The sequence below is a fragment of the Phyllostomus discolor genome, chromosome 4 (genome assembly GCF_004126475.2).
Source record: "Phyllostomus discolor isolate MPI-MPIP mPhyDis1 chromosome 4, mPhyDis1.pri.v3, whole genome shotgun sequence".
Taxonomy (NCBI): domain Eukaryota; kingdom Metazoa; phylum Chordata; class Mammalia; order Chiroptera; family Phyllostomidae; genus Phyllostomus; species Phyllostomus discolor.
The window spans coordinates 1,559,315-1,578,405 of record NC_040906.2 but is presented as its reverse complement, the minus strand read 5'-3'; the positions used below and the strand labels follow the sequence as shown (position 1 = coordinate 1,578,405).

The window sequence follows — 19,091 nt, the reverse complement described above, 5'->3', positions numbered from 1 at the left end:
CACACACACCCCTTTGCCCCACACACACCCCTTTGCCCCACGGAGACGCTGGCTGCAGAAACCGCTCTGCCTCCCGACGCCGAGGTGCTCGGCCCCGTCCTCGGTGCCGCTGCAGCCCTGCACGGGCGGCCGTGGGGCCGGCTCGGGACAGTCTGGGGAAGAGGGCGGGGGTGCTCACAGGCGTCCCCAAGGTGCCTGTGGCAGGGACGCCAGCCCCACGAGCCGCCAGGGCGATAAGGCCGTGTGCGGGCTGGGCGGGGGCCGGCGAACGGGACAGCAGCTCTGGAGTGGCAAGTTTTCAAAATCTTACATCACCCGGAAGTGGGCGCTGACCCACAGGCTCACGAGCTGCTCTCCTGAAGGGAAGTTACGGCAACACCCGTGGCCCGTGTCACACAGAAGAAAGAACCTGGGAAGTGGACCTTCCCTCCTTCCAGGTGGGCCGTCCTGCATGTCCCCCTTGAGTGTCGGACAGGAGGGTCCCTCGGGTCGCTGGGGTGGGGAGTGGGGAACGGCTCTGCCGGGCAGAGCCCCCCAGAGCCAGGTGCCGGCTCACACCGGGGCGCCCGCCTGCGAGCCCCAGGACAGCCGGGAGGGGACCTCGGGAAGAGGCTGAGCCCGGGCTGCTTTCGGAGAGCTCTCGGGGCGCACTGCCGCCCGGGCCCCGCCCGCAGCGAGCCCCAGGCCCGCGGCCCTACCTTTGTGCAGAGACCGCACTTCTGAGGGAAGCCCAGCGCCCCCCACGCTCTGAAAGGCCCCGCCCTGCCGTGCCCTCGGGGTGGGGGTGGGGGTGGGGGTGGGGGCGGCACGGGGAGGGGACCGGGCAGCTGGGGCGAGCACAGCACGCAGAGCGCACCCGGCCCCTGGAGCCGGCCCGAGAGGACCCGGGGTGCGGCCGAAGGCGGGCGCGGCAAAGCAGTGAGAGCAAAGACTAGAAAAAAGACCTTTTATTTACAAGCACGGGAGTCCCACAGGACCACGCGCGTGCACACGCACGGGCACGCAGCCCCGCGCGCCCTCAGTGCCCGATGCGCACCAGCATGACGGTGACGTTGTCGGCCGAGCCGCGCTGCACCGCCTTGCTGGCCAGCCGGTTGCAGGCCGCGTCGTAGCGGGCGTCCGCGGCCGGCTTCCCCTCGCGGCTCTGGATCTTCTCGTCCTGCCGGCGGGAGAGGGCGCCGGTGAGTGGGGCCCTGCGCCCGCCCTCCCCACAGACGGCACCCCCACCAGGAAGGACCGCCCCCCAGGGCACGCAGGACAAACTGACCGCGGCGTCTCCCGGGCCCAGCTGACGCTGAAGCCGCAGGCAAGGGGGGCCCCCGACAATGGGGACAAGGGGTCCCAGGACACGTGCCTAAGACCCAAGGTGCTGCAGGACACCTGGCCTCCGCCCGGGTGCAATTTATTTTAGAGCGAGAGGGGGGGAGGGAGAGAGGGACACACTGATGTGGGAGAGAAGCTCCAAGTGGCTGCCTCCGTGCACGCCCCGACCAGGGACCAAACCTGCAGCCCGGGCCCGGGCCCCGACCGGGAGATGAACCGGCGACCCTTCCATTTGCGGGATGGTGCCCCACCCACGGAGCCTCACGGGGCTGGGGGGTTGGGGGGGCCCTGGTGCGGTGTCTCACCTCAAGGCAGGACAAGATGAAGTTCACAGCTTCCTCGGGGGTGAAGACCTTGAAGAGGCCGTCACAGGCCAGCAGGATGAACCTGCAGGACAGGGAAGGGCAGGAAGGGGCTGAGCAGTGGATTTCTCAAACCGGCCAGCAGACACACACACGGGTCCCGGGGCCCAGCGGACACACACACACGGGTCCCCGGGCCCAGCGGACACACACACGGGTCCCGGGGCTCAGCAGACACACACACGGGTCCCCGGGCCCAGCGGACACACACACACGGGTCCCGGGGCTCAGCAGACACACACACGGGTCCCGGGGCCCAGCGGACACACACACACACACACACGGGTCCCGGGGCCCAGCGGACACACACACACGGGTCCCGGGGCCCAGCGGACACACACACACTCGTCCCGGGGCCCAGCGGACACACACATGGGTCCCGGGGCTCAGCGGACACACACACGGGTCCCGGGGCACAAAGGCTGGAACTTGAAAAAGCCAGTCTGACTTCGGTGAGACGAAAGCTGAAACTCCTCGAGTACCACTGCCAACAACTGGGGCTGGCCGGGGCTCGGCAGTGACGTGAGGGGGCTCGGCCGAGCGTGAGGTGCCGCGCGCTCGCACGCAGACTGGACTGGAGGGGAACTACCGTGAGGCCCCGGGACAAGCACCGCTTTGCTCTCGGGGCAGGGCTCCCCCCTCTCAGAGGTCCCGCACTCTGAGCAGCGGCAGCGTGGGCGTGCAGTTCCTCCCGAGCACCGAGGAGGTCCCCAGCTCTCCCCGCCCCCGCCGCCACCCCCAGGGCCCGCCCTCCTCCGCTGGCCGGGCGCGCACTCAGCAGCGTCCACCAGCCTGTGACCTGTGCCCGGCACAGCAGGGCGTGCGTCCCGGACGGCGGACAGCACCCGCCCCTCCCAGGGAGGGCACCGGTGCAGCCCACAAAGGCGCTGACCCGGGGCAGCTCTCGGAAGACCACAGGGGCGGTGGGGACACCGCCGAGACCCCGGGGTCGGGAGGAATGCGCCGGGGCGGGGCTCAGAGCTGCGCCCCGAAGGGCCCCTCTGCCCCCTCTGTCCCCATGCCCTCGCCACTCAGCCTGGTGACACCGGTCCGAGCACTTCCCAGCTCCGCTGCCCCAGCTCCGCCCCCTCTGGGCCGGGGCCCGGGGCCTTGTCTTCAGGCAGCTCAGGGTGCCACACACAACTGGGAGGCGGTCTCTGTCCCACCTGAGCTCAGCTCGCAATCCCCAGGGCCCCACCCATGCGCAGTGAGGCCCAGAGACCTCAGTGTGGACCACAGGGCCTGCCACCTCCGTCCCCAGAGGCCCCTGCAACCACCACTCTCCCGCAGCGCCACCACTGGCACCCGCCCGGCCACACTTTCCTGCCTCTGTCCTGTCTCCTGTCAGAAGGCCTTCTTCCTCCCGCAGGGGCCCCCACCCCGCCCCCCACGCCCAGGCCCTGCGCGCACGGGCCTCTGGCGGCACCCTCACCTGTCATTGGGGGTCAGCTGGCAGCGCCTGATGTCCGGCACGGAGGTGACCCCACAGCGCTTGTACTGCCCGTCCCCGATGGAGCGGGACACCTCCAGCACGCCCAGGACACGCCCGTCCCTGAAACAAGGGACAAGCATTCAGACCCCACCCGCCAGGCCACGAGCCGGACAGCGGGGCAGAGGGAAAGGCGCAGCCTGCAGACGCCCCGTCAGCCAGCACCGACAGCTCCCGGCCGCAGGCGCGCAGGGGCTGCGGACCCCCGGGGCCCTCGGCGCCCCCCTGGGCTGCACGTCCCTGGCTGCATTGACCCGACCTGCTGGTCTGCCCAAAGGCTGGGACGGACGGGCCTGGACCAGGTAGGAGCCTGGCTTTCTCCGTTTCTGTATTTTTTAGATTGCATTTATTTTCAGGGAGGGGGAGGGGGAGAGGGAGAGGAGCATCGATGTGTGGCTGCCTGTCTCGTGCCCCTGCTGGGGACCTGGCCCACACATACCCTGCCCGGGAATTGAACCGGCGACCCTTGCACACACCCGGCACCGCTCAGCACGGCGCCCCCTTCCGCCGTTCCGTGCGTAGGTGGGGGGCAGAAAGACGGGACCTCACGCCGTGAAGCAGAGCTCCGTCAAGGGGAACCACCGTCCTGGGCTGGGGCCCCCGAGCCCAACGCCGGTGGGCTGGCCCCTGCGCACCCTCAGACCCTCCGGTGTGAAGCCGGGGAGCCACCGCCCGGCCGCCCCACGGACCTGGTGTGGGCGAGACCTCAGTGCCCGTCCTCCCGTAGCCGGCTCCTCTCAGCACCGCGTCCTCACGGTCGGCCGTGCTGCAGCCGCCACAGCGCCCCCTTCCTTCCAAGGCCGAGCGGCAGTGCCCGGCTCGGACCGGACGGCCCGCACTGGCTGACCGCGGCACCCACTCACGGGCACTCGGCCGCTGCCCCCCGCCCCCCCCAGCTGCTGTCCGCAGTCACGGGGCTACGAGCGGGCGTGCACGCGTCTGTCCGAGCCCCTGCCTGCAGTCCTTCTGGGGGCCCCCCCCCGGAAGTGGGGCTGCTGGTCCCACGGTTGTTCCACTTGGCTCCGCCCTGTGAGCAACCCGCACGGAGGGGAGGCCCCGAGTCTAGAACAACCGGGAGCCGGGGCCCACCACAGCCACTGCAGCGGCGCCCTCAGCAGCGACAGCCAGGGGCCCACGCACACCCCCCGTGAGCAAGAGCCAGCACGAGAGAGGCGGACCCCCACTCCAGTGGCAGCGACGCTGACACCACCACGCTAAAGCAGTATCAGCAAATCAACTGTCATTAAGAACCAGGATTTCCGGCAGAGAGAGCTGTGGCCCCCGAGCGGCCGGGGGAGAGCCCCGCGCACCGCTGAGCTGCAGTGAGACCCGCCACGGCCTGGACCGCCTCCGGGCGGGGCCCTGCACACACAGAGCCAGTCACGCCCCGGTGAGACCACCGTCCCCAGCCCGTGCCGCTGGGTTTAAAGATGAAAGCAAGGGTCCCCCCCACAGGCCACAGCCACGGTCATGTGAGCAGGAAGCGGCCCGGAACCCGAGGGCTAGTGCCCGCACCCTGAAACCCAAGCACACTGGTGTGCAGCGAGTCACGCGGCAAGGAGGCAGGAGAGAGGGAACAAAGCAGAGGGTGAGACGGAAACCACCGGGCCCGGCCGGGTGCAGCTCGGCGGGGCAGAGCGCCGTCCGTCCCAGTGCGCCGGGTTACATACGGGTTTGGTCCCGGCCGGAGCGCACACGAGGACCAACCAACGGCGTGTCAGCGAGTACACGCGACCACCATCGGTGTCTCTCTCTCGCTCTCAACACCGAACACAGACGGAGGAAGACGACACTGTTGTCCATCGGCGCAGAGGGCCACCTCCCTCTGCACACGTTCGCCGTGCGTCCTGGGGAGACGCAAGGCTCACACCCACCGGCGAAGGAAAGCCTCTCTCTGCGGGGCCCGCGCACCTGACGTTCCCTCCGGCCTTCTGGATCCTCATGCGCTCCTCGTACTGCGTGGGGTTGTGCTCCTTGCTGAGGCTCAAGGCCGAGTGTTTCTGGCTCTCCTCGTTGTAGCGGCACAGGATGGCCTGGAAGACGGGGCCGGCAGCCGTGAGGCCGGGAGACACGAGCCCGGGGCCGGCGGGAGGGGGCCGGGGCTGGGGCCTCGGAGTCCGCCTGCTGCTGGCAGCCGTGGCTCCGGGAAGGGCCCCAGTCAGAGCGGCACCACAGACACCAGCCAGGCACCCAGCCACTCCCGGCGAGTGCTGCTGGGTGGCGGCGGCTGGGCGCTCAACCTGGCTAGGACCGGGGACTCCGGCGGAGGTGGGGGGGGGGGGGGCACTGAATGAGCGCCGCAGCCCTTCGGGCCGCCCCCAGTCCCTGGGTCCACAGGAGACAGAGGGGCAAGGGGCACTCGGACCCTGGGTATCCCGGTGCGCTCTGCACCATGTCCACCTCGGGGTCACCCTGGGGCTCTCGGGAGCGGGGAGGGGGGGGGGGGGGGGAGGCAGCTGAGGCCCAGAGGGTAAGCGCCGTGCCCAAAACCACACACACACACACACACACACACACGGCCAGGACTACAACTGACTCCAAAGTCCTTTCTTTGTGCCAGCTTCACTCACGCTCTCTTCAAGCCCCGTGGCGCATGCACACACACACACACACACACACACACACGCCCTGCAGACAGTCAGCCCACCAGGGCAGGACCCCACCCTCGGGACAGGGACCAGGCCCTGTGATGCTCGCCACGCAGCCCTCATGCTTCCTGGGGAAGAAAGTAAGCCACCCCAGAGCTGCGGGAGCGGGGCGGCCCTCTCCGGGGCTGAGGCGGCGGCCCCACGGTGGGGGTGGGGGTCAGCCGTCCGGGGACCTGGAGGGGCGGGGGCGGCCTGAGAAGGGGGAAATGGAGCAGAGCTCAGGTCCTGACGGCAGCCGGCTGAGGCCGCCCTGCGGAGGGCCCGCCTCCAGCTCAAAGTTGCTCCCACTGCAGTGGCGGGGACCCAGCTGTCCCCCAGGGGACATGACGGGCTCCCCGGATGAGCAGCATGGCACCTGGCACGTCCCTGGCTGCCGCGGTCCAGGCTCTTGGGCAGCAGTGCGACCCCGAGCAGCAGGGCTCGGAGGTTAGAGGTGAGATGGGGAAGAGCACGGTCACCATGCACCGACCCCGTTCCGGCCTGGAGCACTTGCTGCCCTGGCGGGGCGGAGCGCTGCCAGCCAGGAGGCGGGGCAGGCAGGCAGGGAAGGGCGTGTCCGTCCGGGTTTCCAGGCAGAAGAGGCTGCGGCTGTGCCTCCGTCCTCCCAGAGGGCGGACCGGCCCCCCACCAAGCCCTCCCCAGCCCGCCCCAGCCCTCATGGTTCTCATCCGCCCGAGGCGCCGCTGCCCTCGCCCCTGTGGAGCGCCCTGTCTGGGTGGGCGGGTCCCCGGGCACGTACCCGGCTGTCCCCGAGGTTGGCGATGTAGAGGACGTTGTCCACGGCCAGGACGCAGGTGGCGGTGGAGCCGTCTTTCCAGGCCGGCTTCCTGCGGGGAGACGGCGGAGAGGGTCGCCCCGCCCCGCGGGCACTCGGAGCCGCGCTCGGGGGAGAACGCACCGTGCCTGCCGCGACTCTCGCTTGTCCCCGCTTCGGGCCGCGGGGCAGGCACACGGCGCTCCCCAGGCGGGGCGTCCGTGTGAGACGGGAGCGAGGGGGTGACACGTGTGCAGGAGAATCTCACACCTCCCCCCACCCCCACGCGGCCACACTCACTGGCTGGAGGCCTGCCTGAGGAACTCCTCGTCCGTGTGCTTGAAGGTGTCCAGGAGGCACCTCCTCACGGTCTTCTCCACGCTGGTCACGTCTCCTGCCGCGGGGGGGGGCACAGGCAGGGGGGTGGCCCTTGCCCTTCCGTTTTTGACCCAGGACCCAGAACAGCGTGTCTCCGCCCCCACAGGACGGTGCCACCCGCCCTGGTGGCGGCAGGCCCCCAAGTGTGCAGGCCAGACCCTCGCCGGCCCCTCGGACGGGTCCCGAGAGGGACCGCCCCGCCCTGCTCTTCCACGGCTGCCAGTGACTCCGCCGGAGCCAGAGGGACACGCCACCGAGCCCCACACACAGTGGACACTGGGGTGGCCGTGCGCGAATTTCGTCCCCGTCTCACCTTTTGGAAATTTCCTGATCAAGTTCTGATGCAAATTCTGTGCAGCAAATTTTGAGGCTCGAATCCCTCCGTGCCCGTCGAACACAGCGAAGTAGGAAACCCGGGTTCTGGGGGCAGAGTGAGAGAGCCCGCGTCACCGCCCTCCGTGCAGGCTGCCCGGCCTCGCGGCGGCAAACACCACCCACAGGGGACGCCCGCTGCCGAGGCGCCCGACACTGCGGCGAACGGGACACAGGCGGCGACACTGATGGAGACACATGTGCAAGTGACTTTCAGGGTATTTTGAAACGAAACACACTTGTTTCAAAAATCAAGATCTTGTCGCAGGTTCGATTCCCAGCAAGGGTACATGCTTGGGTTGCAGGCCATAACCCCCAGCAACCGCACATTGATGTTTCTGTTTCTCTCCCTCTCCCTTTAAGTGAATAAAAAAAAAAAATCAAGGTCTATAAACTCGGACACGGAAGACGAAACTAAAATCTAAAACTCTTCTCTTCAGATTTTACTCATTTACTTTGAGAGAGAATAAAGGGAAAAAGAGAGGGAGAGAAACATCCACCAGTGGCCCCTCTCCTGCCCCGCAGCCCGGGCATGTGCTCTGGCCTGGAATCAAACCGGTGACCTTCCAGTCCACAGACTGGCGCTCCATCCACTGATCCTCGCCGGCCAGGGCCAAGACTTCCTTCTATTTAAACCAGACTTAGTTTTAAATTTTTAAACACCACGACGCAGAGAAGCCATCATTAATCCAGGACGGCCAAAAATGTCTGTGAGGCCCTGCCTGGGCTGGGCGTCGTCCTGCAAAGCGGAGGGTGCCCGGTTCCACCCCCGGTCCGGGCACGTGCCTGGGCGGCGGGCCGGGCCCCGTGTGAGAGGCAGCCCGGCCGACGTGTCTTCCCCGCTCTTCCCCTCCCCCTCTCCCTAAAAACAAGACAGTAAGACACTAGACAAACTCCGTAAGGCCCTGGGGCAGCTTCAGGGCTGTTGCTCGAACCCGGACAGGCGTCCAACCCCTGAAGCCCACCTCACCAGACTCGTTCCCACCCGCCTGCCTCGGTGCACCAGAGAGCGAGCTCGCACGGACGTGGAACAAATGGCGTTACAAAGCAGACTGTGTCCAGAAGGGAAGAACAGAAACGGCAGTGAGACAAGACACTTCCACTGCCGCCTGTTCCATCTGGGAACCAGGAGCCATGGGGGGGGGGGGGGGGCTCCCCCAGGCACGGAGCGCAGCGCTGCTCTTGCAGCGCTGCTCTCTGGCAGCAGGGTGCCCGCTGGGCGGGGCACGGCCTCCCCGAGCAAATCCCCCCCACCCTGCGCCGCCCCCGCCCCGGGACTCTCCTCAAGACCCTCTCCCAGCCCCAGAGCCCACCCTCGGTCCTGGGGGGCAGCGAGTGCACACGGAGCTACAGCGCCCCCTCCCGTGTGACCGGGGTCCCTGCAGGGCCACCACCCACCTCCTGGCGACCAGGCCTGGTCTGCTGGACGAAAGCCACCAGCACCACAGGCTCCAGCACACTGTAGGTTAATGAGCAACTGGTGTCAGTTAATGACGGTTTCATAGAGATATAAGTAGTTATTATATATGTATATATATATACATTTTAAAAGATTTTATTTACTTTTGGCCCTGGCTGGCGTAGCTCAGTGGATGGAGCGCGGGCTGCGAACCAAAGTGCCGCAGGTTCGATTACCAGTCAGGGCACATGCCTGGGTTGCAGGCCACGGCCCCCAGCAACCGCACATTGATGTTTCTCTCTCTCTCTCTTTCTCCCTCCCTTCCCTCTCTAAAAACAAGTAAATAAATAAGTAAATAAGTCCCCCCAAAAAGATTTTATTTACTTTTAAAGAGAGAGAGACAGAGGCAGAAAGAGAAGGAGAGAAACATCCGTGTGTGGTTGCCTTTCACACGTGCCCTGACTGGAGACCGAACCTGCAACCCAGGCACGTGCCCTCACCTGGGACCGAACCACTGACCCACTGCTCTGTAGCTCCTGCGACAGCAAACATCCTGCCCGTCAGCAACCACCTCCCGTCCCGCCTCCGGCTGCCTTCCCTTCACTCGGAAGACCCCGCCCGAGGCCTCACTGCGCTTGGACAGACGGGGGTATTTCCAGCTTTCCTCTCCTGACGCCCCTCCCCTGCGGGGCCCCAGGAGCCCTCGCTGGCTTTCCTGGGTCAGCGCCTGCTGCTGGGCTGGGGGCTTCCAGCCCCGGCTCCTGGGTCCCAGAACAGGGCACTGCCCACCAGAGTTCCTCCCGAGTCAGGAGAGAGCGCACGCCCCCAGGGACCCACGGGTGGTCAGTCCCACGGGGCAGGGCCACTCAGCTGCAGCACCGCCGGGCCTGGAGCCACACCGGTCTGCCGGGGGCCGTCCTGGGAGCTGCAGGGGACTCGGCAGCACCCGGGCCTCCCTCGCCAGAGGCCGGGGACACACCCTCCATCCACGGGGACAACCAGCACCAGAGGGTGGGGCACAAAGCCACCCACAGCACACCAAGCCGCTCCAGGGCTCTGCGCCGGCCTGTCTGACACACACAGGGCGCACGGAGCCCACAGCTGCGGCCCCGGCCGGGCCCGAGACCGCTCCTCGTGGCGGCCAGGCTGCCGGGGCGCGGCCACTCACATGAGGGACGCGGGCGGCCGGCACTCCGCCGTGATGTCGTTCAGGATGACGTGGGCGTCCTGCATCTCCTCCCGCTCGCCCTTGCGCTCGGCCACGAAGCCTTTCAAGCCGAAGATCACGGAGGAGGCTGAGGGGGGAGCAGAGAGCCAATACAAAACGGGGCCCGCGGGAGCCCGGGGCCCAGAGCACACGAGCGGGCGGCTGGCTGTTCCCCCCACAGGCACACGGGCTCAGCCCCACCCCTCCCCCGCCGCCGACCGCAGCCCGTCTGCGGCTGCCCCGGAGCCCTGCGGGTCCCAGCGGCGTCGGCGAGGCGGGGCGGTGGAGGGGGCGGCGGACGGCGGCCCCGCGGAAGGGAAGGCGTGGGCCAGAGCACCGCCAGAGGGCAGTGCGCAGTCGCGCCCCAGAAGGGGGTCTGCGTGGGGGAGGGGCCGTGCGGGTCTGCTTCTGTCAATCACTCCGCGAGGACAGAGAAGCTCCCGCTGAGAGACACGTGAGCGGAGCCTCCCCCGAAGGTGCTGGTGGACACCCAGAACCGGGGGGCCCCCCTCTGCAGGCGGGCAGAGAACCTGCCAGGCGGGGAAACCGCGGCCCGCCCTCTGACCGAGGAGGACGCGGACACGGGAGCCGCTACCTCTCTCCCTTGCACCCAGGCCAGCTCAAGCTCGCTTTCTGACCCCTCGGGCCGCGCAGACAACAGAGCGCGCGCCTCCCCGCTTCCCCGCCGCGGCTGGGCAGAGCCCTTCCCGAGGGGGCGGGCCAGTCGGCGGGCCTCGCCCACCAGCGTGTGCCCCGAAGCCGGGAGAGCCGTTGCGGCAGAAGTCTGTGCGGCAGGGCCGCGGCTGAGCCCACAGCTGCCTCCCTCTCACTGACCCTTTCCGGGTCCCCCCGCTGCGGCACGCCGCACGGCGGGCGGCAGGTTCCCACCGCGCTGCTGGCCCGGGCTCTCTCTGGAGGCGGCTGCGGGCCCCACCACAGGGGCGGGGCAGGGCTGGGGACGCAGGGGGGCCCAGGGGGCAGCCAGGGCACTGCTCCCCGCACCGGGCTCGGCGAGGCTCCCGTGGGCCCCAGGCCTCGGGAGGTGGAGAGCGAGAGAGAGGGCGGGAGCTCCGGGTCAGCGTGCAGAAAGGGAGCCCTACCCGCTTCCAACACACAGACACACAGAGGCAGTGGCATCGTCAGAAAGCTGAGCTTGGTGTTGCTCTGGGTGGGTCTAGGTTATGAAGTCTAATACATGTGTTTTCAAACTGTCTGAAAACCTTTACAAACTTTCTTTTCCACAAGCTCTTCACCGCCATTCTCCTCCTCCTCAGAGGGCTTCCTCTTCTCTCCCTTCCCTCCACTCTTCGCCGGCGGGGGCAGCGGGGTGTCAGGAGACCCTGGAGACGCAGGGAGAGCGGACCAGAAACAGCTGCAGGTGGACGGTGGGGGGCCCTGCCGACCAGGCCTCCCCCCAAACCCCCACCCCGCCCCGCCCCACCCCACCCCAGTGCGGCAGACGGCCCCTCGCCCACCCGGGGGTCTGCGGGGGGCTTCCGGAGGCCCAGGGCCCGTGCACACACGCGGTGTCCTGCAGCTGCAGGCCCTGACCTATGTGTGCACAGGGAGCCAGCTGTCCAAACCTGCAAAGGGACCCCTACTGAACCAGCTCAGAAAGTAACAAGTGCCCAAAAGGCTTGAAATGAGGTGAAAGTCGGGCTTCAGGAGCTGTGTGGACCCCGGCAGGCAGAGCAGGGCCGCGGGAGGAGGGAAGAGCGGTGCTCACACCTGGGCGCCGTGCAGCCTAGAGGGGCCACTTCCCGATCCCGCCCCGCCCCACCCTGCCCTGCCCCCGGTGCCCCCAGTACCCCCAGAGGCCAGGCCTCAGCCTTCCAGCCTGCTCCCGCCCCCCGTCCCTGAGGGCTGTCTGGGAGTGGAGGGGGCCGAGAGTGAGAAGCACCGGTCACAGCGCTTGGCCCACCAAGCGTGAAACCACAGGCAACTGCCATCACAGCCCACGGCCCCGCCTGCCCCCCCGGCACCGGCGCTGCGCCCGGACGCCCCCGACGCCCCGAGCAGGGCTGCCGGTGCACCGTGCGTGCGAGGGGAGCTCGGGCCGCCCGCCAGCACGTGGACAGTCCCCACCACTCACCTGACTCGCCACTGCTGGCCGGCGGGAGGTCGTCGAAGAGCAGAGGTCCCCCTGGCCCTGAAACAGCAGGACACTCGGTGAGCCCGCAGACCTGCGCAGGGCGCGAGGGCCGGCGCCCACCCCCGCCCCTCCAGCGGCTGCTCACGCCGGCCGGCAACATGGCCAGGAAGGTCTCGCCCGTCTGCAGGTCCTGTGCTGGACCAGAAGCGAGGCCCTGCCCTCGGGGGCTGCGTCTGGTTTCAGCAACAGAACACCCAAGGGGGCCGGGGAAACCGCCCGACGCTTCCCGCGGCGTCTCAGCGCTGGGGACCCCCAGCCTCCCGCCTCACCTGACACCACAGACCCCGAACTCTCGGCGGCCCACCACCTGAAGCCTCCGCGCGCTGAAAACGGGGCAGGGAGAGAGGCCGAGCCACTGCCCCCCCCAGGGCGACACGCGGACACACACCTGGGAGAGCCTGCAGACTGTACCTGAGTCGGCACCGGCGGCCGGGGGGAGGTCGTCAAAGAGCGGGGATCCCTTCTGGGCTTCCTTCCCTAGGACACGGGACACGGGACACGGCTGAGCACCGCGGTGTCCGGCCGCAGCTGCGCGGCTCGGCCACGGGCAGACTCCGAGGCGAGTTCGCCGTCAGGTCCGGTTTTTCTCCTCTCGTGGGGCAGGATTTATCGCTAGAAATGTTTTCTCCGCCGGTTAACGTGGACACCGGTTGGTTCCCAGCGGTCACCGTCAACGAGAAAGCCACAGGGGGTGGCCCACCAGGCTCTCTGAGGCCGGCGGGCATTTTGAGAAAAACCAGTATCTTTCTGGATACTTTCATTACTGAAAGCAACAAATAGGTTTAAGTCTTTAAAAAAAAAAAGAATCCTGGGAGGAAAAAAACCGATTCTAGACCAAGGAAACAATCTGGTGCTGGCCAGGGGGACGGACCCCCACAGACCCGGGGTCTGGGCAAACTCCTCCCCACGACGTTCCGATCTGACCGCCACGCCCACGAGCCGCAGACACACGGGCACCGAGGTGAGGCCGAGGGGACCCCGCGCCCCGCCCGGTCGGCCCCCCGCACGAGCCGGACTCACGCACCCCTACGGAGCAAACTCGGAGTCCCAGCTCCTCCGAAGTAAGGCCCGGAGACCGCGGGCGAGCCTCGCGTCTGAAACCCGACCGAGGGCACGGTGGAGCGCGAGGTTCACACGCGTCCTGCTCGGTCACCCTCTCCGCACAGCACCGACCCCCACTCCTCACACTCCGACTGCCCCCCGGGCTTCCGCGGAAGCCACCAACCCCCCACGACCCGGCAGGCGGGGCGGCTGCCCAGGGGCCGGGACGCCCCGCACCCCGGCGGGCCCCGGCCCCGCTCCCAGGGTTCAAGTGCAGAGGCACGCCCACTGACAGACCAGCTCACCCACAGGGTCTCTTTGCCTCCACGTAGAGATGAACTGGGAACCAATTCCACTCTTGGGAAAACAAACATTTTAATGAAAACTTACAAACTCCGAAGAAAGGAACTTTCTCCCGTGGTCTTCAGGTCAGAGGCACCTTCAATGCCCGATCAATCCCTGAGCTAGCGGGAAGGAGCTCCTCTGCTTATACCCGACACGAGCGAGAGGTGTCCGCTCCCTCGCTGAGGCACACTCCTCCCCCAGGACCACCCCTAACGGGCCAGACACTCGCTAACGCTCTCCCCCTCCCCACCAGCCACAGGGAGGCCCCAGCAGCCTGAAGGGCAGCATCTGGGGGACATCCAAAAGCACCCGGACGGCCTGGCCCTCGCGGTGCAGCAGGCTCGGTTCTGGCCAGGGGGTCCCTCTCCCCTGCCCCCCTCGCTGAAAGTGGCTCGGGGAGGCAGGCCCCACCCGCCCAGCCCCCGCTGGCTGGCGGGGCGCCAGTCTTTTCAGGCTGCGACGAGCACCAGCGCAGTGACCGGCCCCGGGCCCAGACCCTTCTGCCGCGGGACTGCTGGTCGGGGGTGTGCGTACATATATGGACTCCGACAGGCGCCAAGGGCTGCTAGCTCCCCAGAAAGCCGTGCCGGCGCCCACTCCCAGCGCGCCCCAGGAGAGCGGCCCTCTCTCGATCCCCGCACCAACATGCCGGCAGGCAGGCAGCCTGGCAAGCTCCGGGTGGCGGGCTATGGGCGCCTCCTCCAGGACGGTGGGGATACAGCCCGGGACCACGGTCCCAGTGGGCCCCGTCTTTCCTTAGCCTCTCACTCACTCCAGACAGCAACCTGTAGCAACCTGTGTGGCGATTACTTTCTCCCATTTCCACTTTTGCCTTCGTGTCGCTTTGCCCCGAAGAAATTTCTAGTTTTATACAGTTAAGTCCACTTTTATTCTTTATGACTCAATTTTTTTTTCTTGCTTAACCTTGAAGTTTTATAATTAGTCTAAGTTTTCTAGTATCTTGACGTCACTCACCATTCAGAGGTCTAACTTGAGGAAGACCTGCTTCAGGGCGACCCGCGAGCACAGGCCTACGCGACCCCGGCAGCTGCCCGGCGGCCCTGGAGAGCAGTGGTGCGGGGACCTCCCCCGAGAGACGACCGCCTGTGACGCCGCCGCCGAGGGACGGCCCGGCGGCTCTGCGCCAGGACCCCTGAACGCGTCTGGGTCACCAAACACAAGCTGTGCGTCCTAAAGACACCGTGGAGCCAGGACCGCCACACGGCGGGGGCGTCCGTGAGCTCCATCCATTTCTGTCTGATAGGAGCGGATACACCTCTCTCCGACAAACCGGACCCCCCGCCCCCACGGGTGGGAACGGTGCAGGTCCCCTCTGCGGTCGGGCGTCCCGTGCAGCGGCGGGCTGCAGTGGCGTGTGTCGGGGCAGCGGGTTCCCGCTGTGCGGGAGGTCAGCGCCCAGCCTCGGCCGCGTGTGCGGGCGCGATTCAGCCTCCACACCGGCCGGGGCCGGGGCAAGCGACGCCGACTTCCACGGAGCCTGGAACCACGCACCAGCACGCCCGCTCTGCCCCGCTCCCTGCTCCCCGGCACCGCACTTCGGCGGCGTCCCCCTCCCCACCGACCGAAGGCAGGACCCTCCCCCCGCAGAACCAGGACTGGCGTCCCCGCAGCGGCGCTCTGGCACCTCGGTCTGCGTCCAGGGCTGCCCCGAGGCTGTGATGTGAGCCTTCCTCACCTCCCTTCAAACCACACAAACGTCAGAGGTCTGGGAGCCGGAGCCTCAGATGGGACGTTTGCAACAAAAGCCAAAGAACTGAACCAAACACACCTGACGTATCCGAGCGGCGAGCTATTTCCTCCCATCGGATGCTGATGTGTTTCTGCGAGATCCACTCGGAGCGGAGTGCACCTCCCGTTTAAACAGCCGTTGGAGTTCGCCCCACACGCGGGAGCCCGAGCCGCACTGAGCCCCAAGACCGCGAGTGCGGGGCAGCCGAGTCGGGAGGTGAGGCCGCTGGGCCGTGTCTCCAACGACTCCCGTTTCCTGCACCAGCTCAGGGGTCTGTGGCTCCCCCCCACCCCGTGGGAGGGTCTCGATGCCGCAGTCCAGTCTCATCCCTGCATCCACACTGCGATGCCAGCCTCATTTTCCGTTCACTGTCTCCACTTTCAATTGTATCAGCCGTTAACCACTAATTCTCTGAAACAAGTACGGCGCTTAATTTTTCAAGTATCATGGCATTGCCACGGATTGTGGTCTCAGATTCGGTTCTCATCCAAATGACTGTTTTAACCTGTGAACCCGCACCTTGGCGGTGGCGACTGACGGCCCGCCACGGGGACTCTGGATCCCAGCCCTGTCCCTCACGGAGCGCGGCCCCTCTCAGCTGCCCAGCACCCCCCCGCCACACGCCTTGCTTTTAGAACCACTCCCAGCTGAGAGGGCCTGTGGCGGTGCTCGCACCCCCACCCCGGTGGGCAGAGTGCACGTCCTGGCCCCTCCAGGGGAGGGGAGCTGGAACAACCCACAGCACCCGCCACCCAGCACCGCAGCCGGGGTCCAGGCGCCCTGTTTCTGCTCACGGGCCTCTCACCAGGGCGCAAGGCCCCACGCAATCACGTCGCACGAACCAGGCACCTGCACGCACGGTGCTAGATGGTTGTAAGGCTTACAGGTGGGGATGGGTCACTTCGTAAGGCACGCAAATGTCTGACCGCTAAGTCGTACACCTGAAACTAGTGATGCTGATGTCGATTGCAATTGAAAAACACTGTAAAAGGTCGTCAGGTGGTGCTGTATCATCCCAAGGAGGCCTCCCTCTAAGCCACAGGTGGCACACACAAGGCCCGTGGGCCCAATCCGGCCCGCCACCTCGTCTCATCCGGCCCCGCACCTGGTGCTCCCACTTAGCTGTTGGGGAGCAGTTACATTTACACAGTCCTGAAGTTACATTTGGCCCTTTGAGGGCAACCGCCAGGCTGATGAGAAAATGAGTCTGGCACCCCTGCTCTATGTCGACCCAAACAGACTTGAGTGGAAAGTTATGGAGATTCTTTTTTAAATGATAAGCTTGTAGGCCCATTTGTGAAGCTAAACTCCGGCCCAAATGTACTCCGATACGACCCGTCCTCACCAACAGTTAAAAAGCCAGCTTCATGCGCTAGAACCATCTAGAAAATGAATGGCCAGACCCCGGGCTCCAGCACCCGTTACTCAGAGGCTTCTGCACAGGCACAACGGTCAGTGAGGACAGGACGGTGCCCGTGCCGCCACTGGGAACAATGGCACACACAGACACTAGCTAGGCCAGTCCCATGGGACAAGGCCACAGGCGCGCACCCACGCGCGGAGGAGGGCAGAGCAGAGCCACCTCCTCTGCCGGGCCTCAGGGCGCAGCACTACTGCACGCTGGGCGCTCGGGCAAACCGGAGAACGAGACGATCCCGTGGGAGCACTTCGCTGCTCGGCCTGGGGTCTCTGCCCACTGCAACTGCGCGCGTCTCCTGAGGCCTAAGTCCCGCACGGCCGCACTCCCCACGCTCTCCGGGCACAAGCACCGCCCCGGCCCCCGGCAGCTCCCGGGGTCCCCAGCGTCGGTCGGTCTGTCCCTATCTCTTGCACTGAGAGCTAAGCTCTCAGAACGGCAAGGCCGGTCTCGTTCACCCCAGCGGCCCCGCGGTAGTTCCGAGAAACCTGGGGTTTTTTTCAAGCGCCCCAGGTTTTCGGCCACCGAGTTAGGCTGGGAAATAAGCACGGAAACGTGAATGGGCCTTGCCCGATCGAACCCAGGGTGGTCGTAATCCACCGGACACACGGCACTCACAAAGGCACCGGTTTCGCCCGGCTGGTGCGCGGGGCTCCCACCGCGGCCGCAGCGGTCCCGCCCGTGGTCGGGCCGTGGCCGATGGGGGGCCTGGAGGGCGCCCCCGACTCTGGGCAGAGGGGGGCTTCCTGCGATCCCAGGGGCACGGGCAACCACCACCAACCGAAAAGCCAGACAGGCGCAGAGGGTGCCTCGGCACCACGAAGGACGGCGCTGGCGAGGCCTCCCGTCTGCGGGGCAAAAACAAAACCAACCCTGAACCCACGCGCGCGCGGCATCACGCTGTACGAGGGACAGCGGTTTCGACGCGGGCCGGCGGGCGGGGCCCGGACGACGCGCCACGTGCGAAGGCGGCGGACCCCGCGCGCGGCCCGAGGGCGGCGGGCCTGGGGCTGGGCGAGCGGCGCGGGGGGCCGCACACACAAAGGCCGCGGCGGCCGGCGCTGCCCTCGGCCGGGGCTTCCGACGCAGCGAACATGGCGGAGGCTCCGGGGCCCCCGGCACGCGCGCTGGGCCGCCCCGGGGCAGGCCGCGCTCGCTCTCCTGCTCCGCCCGCCGCCCGCCTCCGGCGCCGCGGGCCTCCAGGCCGCCGCCGGCCCACTCGCCCGCCTGCCCCCTTCCCCTCGCCAGCAGGGCGGCCACTGGCTTACCGGCAGCAGGGCGCGGCGAGCGCTCGGGCTCCGGCAGGTCCCCGAACAGGTCCATAGCGGAGGCTGGGCGGCGGCGGCGGCAGACGCGCAGCCCGGGAGCGGCGGCGGCCTCCACACCCGGGGGCAGCGGCTGCGGCAGCGGCGGCGGGGCGGCGGCGGCCTGGGCGCTGTCAATCACGCGAAGGCGGGCCGGGAACGCCACCAATCGGCGCGCGGCGTGGGCCGGCCGCCCCAGAGTCCTGAGCGCGGGAGAGGCCGGGCGGTGAGGGGGCGGGGCCGGGCTCGGGCGCGCAGCATTCTGGGGCGGTGGGCTGCACCCCGCGGCTGCCCGTTGTTTTTCCCCTCGCCCTGCGGTTGCCCGCTGCTCCGCGGCTACGGCGTGTTGGGAACAAGGAAATTTAGAACTGAATGTGACCTTAGTAAACAGGAACCGCACTGTAGCTAAAAGGAACTAACAAGGGAGACAGTGCGGGATGTGGTTGAGCAAACGTCCTGTGTCGTGCAGGTGTTCTCCCCCCGGGGCTGCTAGAGAGGCAACGCTTTGTTTAGTTTTCAGAATTTGAATTTTACCCTGTTCTCGCTCGCGGTCTCTGTAAGCAAACAGCTGACTGCCACATGTGCTTCTATGAAACGCTTGCTTGCTCGCTCGCGCCAAAACCCCTATATAAGGTCTCAGCTGTAAGCGCTCGGGGCAACTCTCGTCTGCAGCCCTTGTGGGTACCGTGTCTCCGGACACTCTGCGAGTTCGCCCCTGCGCAGGTTAAACTTGGCCAATAAAGCAACATCTTTGATACCCTGAAAGTCTCCGATGTTTGTTCTCGCGTTTGCTGGATGCAACATTTGGAGGCCCCACAGTGAGGTCTCCCTCGGTGGAGTTTCGGTTCGGAGACCAGACCGGCAGCTCGAGCTGAGTAAGTATTCGCTGAGGATCCTCTTCTGGCTTCTGGTTTCTGGGCTCCGGAGCAAATAACCCTGAGTAGGTGGGACGCTGCCGGTAGCCTACCCAGGGTCCTCCAGAGGCGGGACGCCGCCCCTGGAATCTGGTTCTGGTAATTAAGTAGTGACCGGTCCCATTAGGTTCCCTTCCTTTTGTGCCGCGCTGCACTGCGATTAGTTTTAGTTACGACTAGAGTGTGTGTGAGTGAATGTGTTTGTGGCCCCACGGGGAAACCTACGGGGCATGAGA

The 19,091-nt window shown here is 66.9% G+C and overlaps 1 protein-coding gene across 5 annotated transcripts in view; it reads right to left on the bottom strand.

The window, feature by feature from the left end:
- The window catches only part of LOC114494625 (ILK associated serine/threonine phosphatase), a 28,674-nt gene extending 10,613 nt beyond the window's left edge, over positions 1 to 18,061 (bottom strand). The window contains exons 1-12 of one of the 5 annotated variants that reach the window (XM_036022642.1): positions 17,906 to 18,060; positions 12,496 to 12,561; positions 12,025 to 12,081; positions 11,153 to 11,272; positions 9,894 to 10,020; positions 7,268 to 7,374; positions 6,877 to 6,970; positions 6,562 to 6,649; positions 5,086 to 5,207; positions 3,118 to 3,237; positions 1,629 to 1,710; positions 1,013 to 1,159 (exon numbers count right to left, since the gene is read on the bottom strand). In XM_036022642.1, the coding sequence (XP_035878535.1) occupies positions 1,019 to 1,159; positions 1,629 to 1,710; positions 3,118 to 3,237; positions 5,086 to 5,207; positions 6,562 to 6,649; positions 6,877 to 6,970; positions 7,268 to 7,374; positions 9,894 to 10,020; positions 11,153 to 11,272; positions 12,025 to 12,081; positions 12,496 to 12,561; positions 17,906 to 17,960 (1,179 nt within the window). In that variant the 5' untranslated portion in view covers positions 17,961 to 18,060 and the 3' untranslated portion in view covers positions 1,013 to 1,018. Of the gene's footprint in view, positions 1 to 931; positions 1,160 to 1,628; positions 1,711 to 3,117; positions 3,238 to 5,085; positions 5,208 to 6,561; positions 6,650 to 6,876; positions 6,971 to 7,267; positions 7,375 to 9,893; positions 10,021 to 11,152; positions 11,273 to 12,024; positions 12,082 to 12,472; positions 12,562 to 17,905 lie in introns of those variants that run through there. The other 4 variants (XM_036022641.1, XM_028509891.2, XM_036022643.1 and 1 more) reach the window with 4 other exon arrangements.
- Positions 18,062 to 19,091: the final 1,030 nt, after the last annotated feature.